Source organism: Lottia gigantea (assembly GCF_000327385.1).
Source record: "Lottia gigantea unplaced genomic scaffold LOTGIsca_117, whole genome shotgun sequence".
In the NCBI taxonomy this organism is placed as follows: Eukaryota; Metazoa; Mollusca; class Gastropoda; family Lottiidae; genus Lottia; species Lottia gigantea.
The window spans coordinates 724,265-731,703 of NW_008707167.1; the positions used below are offsets into that span (position 1 = coordinate 724,265).

Here is a 7,439-nt window from a genome sequence, read left to right on the forward strand (position 1 = left end):
AATAGTACTCATCAGTGAGAGGTGACCCAGTTTGATGTGATTGTCTACTGTAAAGAAACTTAAAAAAAAGAACAGAGTGTTATCTACTATTCAACTAATCATGAGCCAAGTTAATGAGCAAGTGATTTTAGGGGGTACTGATCCAAGTGTTGAGAAAAATCCAAAAAAACGCTTTAGAGAAAGTTCATATCTGATACAGCTGACAGTGATATAAGTTTTGAAATGAATACAGACCTAAATGAAAATATAGCTTCACTAAAACAGAAATTGGATGGAAACTTCAAGCAAATGATTACAAAAAATGACCGGGAGTGTATAATGGAAAAAATGAGTGAAAGCATTTTACATAAAGTAACTGATTAACTGACGAGACAGCCAAACTACATGATAGGAGTGAAGGAACTGTATTAATAACGGAAAACCTACAGAAAGAAAATGATGTTTTGAAAAAGCAAATCAGTGAAATGAAGCAACAACGAGTCTGTACAGAAACTAGAATAAATGAAGCTATCAGAATGGCCAATTACAATGAACAATATTCTAGAAAAATGAACATTAAAGTTTTTGGAATTTAAGAAGAGACTGGAGAAAACATCAGAATGAAATTTTGCAGCCTTGCGAGTAAAGTAGCGAATATAGACTTGTATCGACAAAATATAGCAGCTATACATAGACTCCCGTCATCAATACCAAATCAACCAAGGCCTACCATCGTAAAATTTGACTGTAGTGAAACAAAATCTATGATGATGTCAAAAAAACAAACTTTCTTTAATAACAATTGCAAGATATTTGATGACATAACTGTACGAAACCGAGAACTACTAAACCGATTAAGGTTGAATAAAGATCTGTCAGCATGGTATAGCAACTGTAATGTGTATGCAAAACTAGAAGGTAAAAGGTGTAAAAATCGAACTTTTTGAAGACTCCACCTCCTTAAACAGTAAAGTCAACAAGTCACCAATAGAAGATATAGAAACAAGAAACAAACGAGTAACCAGTTATCATTAAATGAAAACCTCTCAGAAAGCACCAAGTATAATCCAAGGTAATCCCCTACTTATACCAATATATTAACTGAGTAATATAAAAGAATATTGTTTCTGATATATTTCAACTAAAACAGTTTTAACCTTTACCCTACCTAATTAACGTAAATTGTCATAATTTCACATTATTGTTAAAGAGGCCACCCTGGATTCACAGATACCCAGGCAGACCAACTTACGTGGAGATGAGCATTTGTGCTACCCCCAGGTAGTATTGTAAGCCAATGGGGGGCACCTGTCGAATGCTGTTGGCGAACGTTTGTCAGGACAGCCCACTTCCAGCAAACTCCATGTTCCCGAACTTCTGAGTTCCTTAGAGTCGAGACATCAGATCGACCATGAGCTAAATCATAATAATACATCAGTTTCTGATATTCCTTAAACCATTCGCTACTCATTTAGGCCTAGCCTCAGCTAACCGTGCTCATGCGTCGTCGATGCCTCGATCTTAGGGTTTCTCTACGTGGTCCAAGATTGTCGAATTATGTGCTTTAAAGATATATTTCTTGCCAAGGGACACCAAACCCGCTTCCAATAGGGACAGTGTACCACATCCCGCAAGTTTACACTCCCTTTTAAGTTAGGTTATTATATAATACATCGATGTTTTCCTGGTACGAGATTCTGTTTATTAGACCAGGGTACACTTACCAACGGGTAGCCCATGGTCCTTATTATCATGGAATCAAATTATATTTACATATTATCTACAAGGCTGGCTTGGTCCGGTGTGGTGGGAGCTCACGTAACGCTACGGTTCAACGATAGGCAAGCTACTACATGTTGAATCTACTACTGGGCTTAGAACTACTGCTTCTGCTAGGCCTAGGACTAGGCCTACAGAATTAGAAGAAGCGCCGATGGAGTGCCCTGAAGCATCCTCTAGCTTCGATGACCTCATAATGGGCCTTCCTTCCTTTAAAGTTGCATTATCGTACCTTAGCCGTAAGAATTCGATTTATCTGAGATAAGTTCAAGCTTCCTAAGTCAACGTTAACGAATCAACGCCTAAACGTAAACTGCCATCTTGGAAGATCTCAGTCATATTTATAACCAGTAGTAGCCAATGAGCGATTGCGCTTTTTACCACGTGACGTCATTGACCAATGAATGATTGCGCTTTTTCCGACGCGAAATTAAGAACCAATGAATGATTGCGCTTTTCTGACCTTCATTACGTCACTCGCGATCTAGCCGAGGACCAAGCCTTACAACAACAAATAAATAAATAAACAAAACAATCACCAACGATCATTAGGATCAATCAAAAGGAATGAACATTGATTAAGGATAATATTTGTAATTGTTGGATTATTTTAAGTGAGAGTGGCATCCTTGAAACAACTCTGTGACCCGGTTTTCCAGCTAGCCGAGGCCTAGATTTACTACGTGCTGTAGTGTACTACTAGCCTAGTGTAGTGAAGTGGAGGAGACCATGTCGACAGATAAATAGGTCAACGAATTAATCCATTTTACAGCAATAAATCATATCGGAAATAACAATTTCTCAATGCAATACAAACAAGAGACAATAATGGATTTAGTTTTATCAAAAGCGCAACGTGAAGTAAGTGCTTAATATGGAAAGACTCATTTGCAATCAAGGTCAGTGACTTATGCAGACGACGTCAAATCCAACATGGCGGATCGTGAATTATTTCTGGACGAATTTTAGCTTCTTTTGATAAGTGTGAAAAGTGAACAAAACCTACAGACTCCAGATCGATCTACATTGATCCTGATGTGACAATGAAATGTATTTTACAACAATGCTGTGATTTAGTGGAATAACTTGAATAAGGAAGTGAAATGATGGTCTACGTTGAATGAACTAAAATGTAAACAAACTGACGTGGATCTAGATGTCAGTACGCTTACGCGTTACAATGGATTATTACAAGTGTAAATTTGTGATTAAATATTTCTGTCATCATCTCATTCTTGAATCTTTGTATCCCATTGGTGCCGCACTTGCTGTTCAAGGCTTGTTGATATGTGTTCATAATCTTCAACAGTTGAACTAACTAAGGTCTGCTATGCTATTCAGATGTGAAGTCATTCGATTTCCTCACCATTAGAGTCTGTCCACGAATTACTTGATGTGTCCATAAGTCATCTATTCCATTTCACTGTTTTCATTCCGCGGCCAGGAACATTGATTAATTTCCTGCCATATCATTCTTTACATCCACCCTCCCCCCCCCCCATGTATAGCCTAAATATAGTAACAACACCCCCCCCCCCCCCCTAGCCGAAAATACTCCTGAATTTTACTCGACCGATAACCGCAGTCCGATTCCCAACTCTTCAATTCTATAAGGTCATCCATGCTTCTATCTCGTCCCGCAACAGCAGCTTCCAACATCCCAACTATTCGTAAGCATCTACCACTTCATGGCCATTCGCGATTCTTCTGATGACCGAATATGAATAGTACCTGTTGAAGGATGTATCATGGTCTTGATTGGATGGTCTGGTACTGTCAGCGAGTGTTAGGAAACTGTACTTCAGTAGAAGGTCCTCCTTAGGTAGGGGGAGACATTTTCCTTTAGACAATTCTAATGCGGTACACGTGAAGTAAGTCCACCTATCTTTCTCTTCGCTGGTCATCTTCCTCCATCCTTTTGGAGGCCATTGATTTTTGGTAAGATGCTGATAGCTTCGTCATCTTCCCATTCCCTTGGTGCCGCTGGGAATTATGGCATCCCTCCAAATCTGAGTAGATCGACTGCCCTGGTTATTAAAGGTGGATCCCCGGCATCTACCCGTCGCCTAACAACCCACACATCCTCCTCTCTGTTTTTCCTCTTTCCTGTTTGCCTCTTCACTGCTTCTGCTAATTCTTTTTCTATCTTTTCTCTCTTTTGGTCTCTTCCATTTTCCTCATTAAATCTTTTACCACGTGATTCGCCTCTTCGCTTTCTTCTTCTTCTTGATGTTTCCTTTTCTCATCTATCTCTTCTCTTTCTCTTTCGTCAACCCGATGTTCCTTCTCTTGCTCTTGATGCTTCATCTCCTTACTCTTTTCTCTTTCTATCATCTCCTGGTGTTTCTTCACTTCTTCTTCATTCAATCTTTCTCTTTCTTCCATCTCCTGATGTTTCTTAGCTTCTTCTTCCTTCAATCTTTCTCTTTCTTTCATCTCCTAATGTTTCTTAGCTTCTTCTTCCTTCAATCTTTCTCTTTCCTCCCTCTCCCTACGTTTCCTCTTCTCTTCTCTTTCTAATCTTCCCCTTTCTTCTCTCTCCCGACGCTTCCTCTTCTCTTCTCTTTACAATCTCCCCCTTTCTTCCCTCTCTCGGCGTTTCCTCATCTCTACCCTCTCCATCCTTTCTCTTTCCTCCCGTCCACTTTCTTCTCTCTGCTCTAGGTAATTGTTCCTTCCTACGTCGGTCTTCTGATTCGCTGTCCTTACTTCTCCTTTCTACCCTTTCCATCTCTTTACCCCTCCATTCTATTCTGTTTCGATATCTTCCTTCCCTGACACAATTCTCCCCAATTGCCTCTCCACGTCTCTCTGTCGATTTCCATAACGGTTTACACCCCCGAAGGCTCACAGACAACAGCTGAATGCTGTTGCTGTCGGGCGTCTTCAGTGGGGACCAAGAAGCAGTAGCGTCAGCAAGATCTGCGTCACCTAGCGTACCTTCCTGGCCGCCAGGAAAAACGGCCACAACGGATCCCATCTTCTCTACATACTCCTCAGGTATTCCCAAGAGTTTGGCTGCTGTTCGAGAAATTCGTCTGCAATTTCCCTCCAGTATCTGAAACCGCGATGGACAGGTCTGTTGGTTGATGCTGGTCATTCGTCTCATAATCGATTCAACTAACTTTGGTTTCCCATTGTCTCCGGTTTGATAGTAGCCTCATACCATTCTCCTACATCACCACCGACGATATTGAAAACTGCCTTGATGTTATCCGACGACAAGACGAGTTTCCCTAGTTCTACTTCATCTTCTACTTCCTGTTCTGAACCAACGACTAAATCTTGTTTCTTCTTGTGTAGTAATTTTGTGACGGCCTGGGCTTCTAATGAATCAGCTTTTGTTGGGTTAATTACTGAGGCATATGTATCTGGAAACTTCGCCACCCAGTAACAATTGTTTTCCGACAGTATTCCATCTGGCGTCCCCTCTAACATTTCCAGATGGTCGGCGTTTGCGTGCTGCCGAAGGTCGACTGCTCGTCGGTAGTGTTTAGAATCTGGGCACCACGGACAACTGACAGCCAGTTGACGATAGTCCATAGTGCAGCATATGCCGAATATCTCGAAGTCGACCAAATCATAAACTAAATAAAATCTTCAACCGTGGGAAACGGTTTCCACCTATAATCAGGATAGGAAGAGGTGAAGTCTAGGTAACTCCCTAGGGTATTTCGACGTAAATTTCGGCGCGGGTGTAAGCAACAGCATTTGAGCTTCTCCCAATTCCCTAACCGGTTCCGGGCCATAGACTCCAATCTCAATCTATCCAAGCCGCCAGTCCGAGCCCCCTGGGATATGCTAAACGGTATCTCCCACTGTCGGTCTTCCAGACGCTTTATATCAATTCCAGTGCACCAAAGCATCATCTTCGGCCGACTTGTCTTTAATGCAGAATCATTTATTATCCTATCCATCCAATTTTACTAGATTTCCTTAAATATTTGTCATCCATTTTGGTTTGTTGTTTCCATTATATGGCAGTAATCTGTCGATATGGTATATTTTAGGGTTTTGTTTCTTTCCTTTCTTAACCATGTACGTTAAGTCGTCTACTTTTCTGCTGGTTATCAAGTAAGGTCCTTTCCAGCGAGAGGTTAACTTCTGGCATATACCTATCTTTCTTGAAGAGTCGTATATCCACACTGCTTGTCCTTCCGAAAAGCATTTTTTGCTGGACTTTATGTCATAATGCGTCTTCCAGACGCTTTATATCAATTCCAGTGCACCAAAGCATCATCTTCGGCCGACTTGTCTTTAATGCAGAATCATTTATTATCCTATCCATCCAATTTTACTAGATTTCCTTAAATATTTGTCATCCATTTTGGTTTGTTGTTTCCATTATATGGCAGTAATCTGTCGATATGGTATATTTTAGGGTTTTGTTTCTTTCCTTTCTTAACCATGTACGTTAAGTCGTCTACTTTTCTGCTGGTTATCAAGTAAGGTCCTTTCCAGCGAGAGGTTAACTTCTGGCATATACCTATCTTTCTTGAAGAGTCGTATATCCACACTGCTTGTCCTTCCGAAAAGCATTTTTTGCTGGACTTTATGTCATAATGCGTCTTCCAGACGCTTTATATCAATTCCAGTGCACCAAAGCATCATCTTCGGCCGACTTGTCTTTAATGCAGAATCATTTATTATCCTATCCATCCAATTTTACTAGATTTCCCTAAATATTTGTCATCCATTTTGGTTTGTTGTTTCCATTATATGGCAGCAATCTGTCGATATGGTATATTTTAGGTTTCGGGGAAGGGAGGGTTTGATTCTCCCAAATGTACAGGCCTAGGGTGGAGCAGACACTTTATTTAGAAATTAGGATTAAGGGTCTTGATATTGGGTTTTCTTCTGTTCTTATTCTGATCTGAAATTAGAAAAAATAACTCGCCCGATGGGCGAGAAGTATAGTATCTGTTATGTACTGATTGTTTTTAGTTTACTATGAACAATATTATCATTTAAGTTCTTATTTTTTGAATATGCAACTATCATTTTCTGATAGACATGGGGGAATTTCTCTTGAAGGCTCTTATAGTGGGCATGAACTATCTTGCTTGCTCGATTGCTGGTTGTATTAAACGGGACAACAAAGGGTGCTATGCCTACATTATGATGAATATTTAGTCCTATAGGTCTTGCTGTATTCAATGTCTCAATCCAATGGGCCTCCCTAGATTGACGGAATTTGGTAGTTTCATCTTCGGGCAAGTCAATTTCTATATGCTCAATTGGGATTAGGGTGAGATCGTCTATTGAATGGTCGTCGAGGTTGAAATGATTAGAAACAGGCTTGTCTTTCTTTAATTTGATGTCTGACCTATGAGCATTAAAGCGAGTTCGTAAATTATTCTTAGTTTCTCCTACATATTGTTTGGGGCATTTCTTGCATGAAATTAAATATATTACATTCGAATGTTCACATGTTAGATGTTCCTGGATCGGATACCTTTTATTCGTAGAGTTGCTTACAAAATAATGAGTTTCTGATATAAAGGGACATGTTTTGCATCTACTGGACAAACATGGAGCACTTCTTAAACCTGGAGGTACTTCGGCATAAAGTCTGTTTTTAGCTGCTATCTGTGCTAAGGTGGAATTTTTTATGTTTCGTAAAAATCGTTTAGAGTACCCACGCTCTTTCAGTTTTGAGAAAACAATCGTACAGGCTTGGG

At 40.1% G+C, this 7,439-nt stretch overlaps 1 protein-coding gene across 1 annotated transcript; it reads right to left on the reverse strand.

Annotated features, from left to right (window-relative positions):
* Positions 1–4,249: 4,249 nt before the first annotated feature.
* Positions 4,250–5,301, reverse strand: LOTGIDRAFT_171631 (hypothetical protein; the record flags this gene model as incomplete). Its single annotated transcript, XM_009047836.1, has 2 exons — positions 4,250–4,779; positions 4,884–5,301. The coding sequence occupies 2 exons, from the start codon at positions 5,299–5,301 to the stop codon at positions 4,250–4,252; spliced, it is 948 nt and encodes a 315-aa protein (XP_009046084.1).
* Between the last annotated feature and the right edge of the window lie 2,138 nt (positions 5,302–7,439).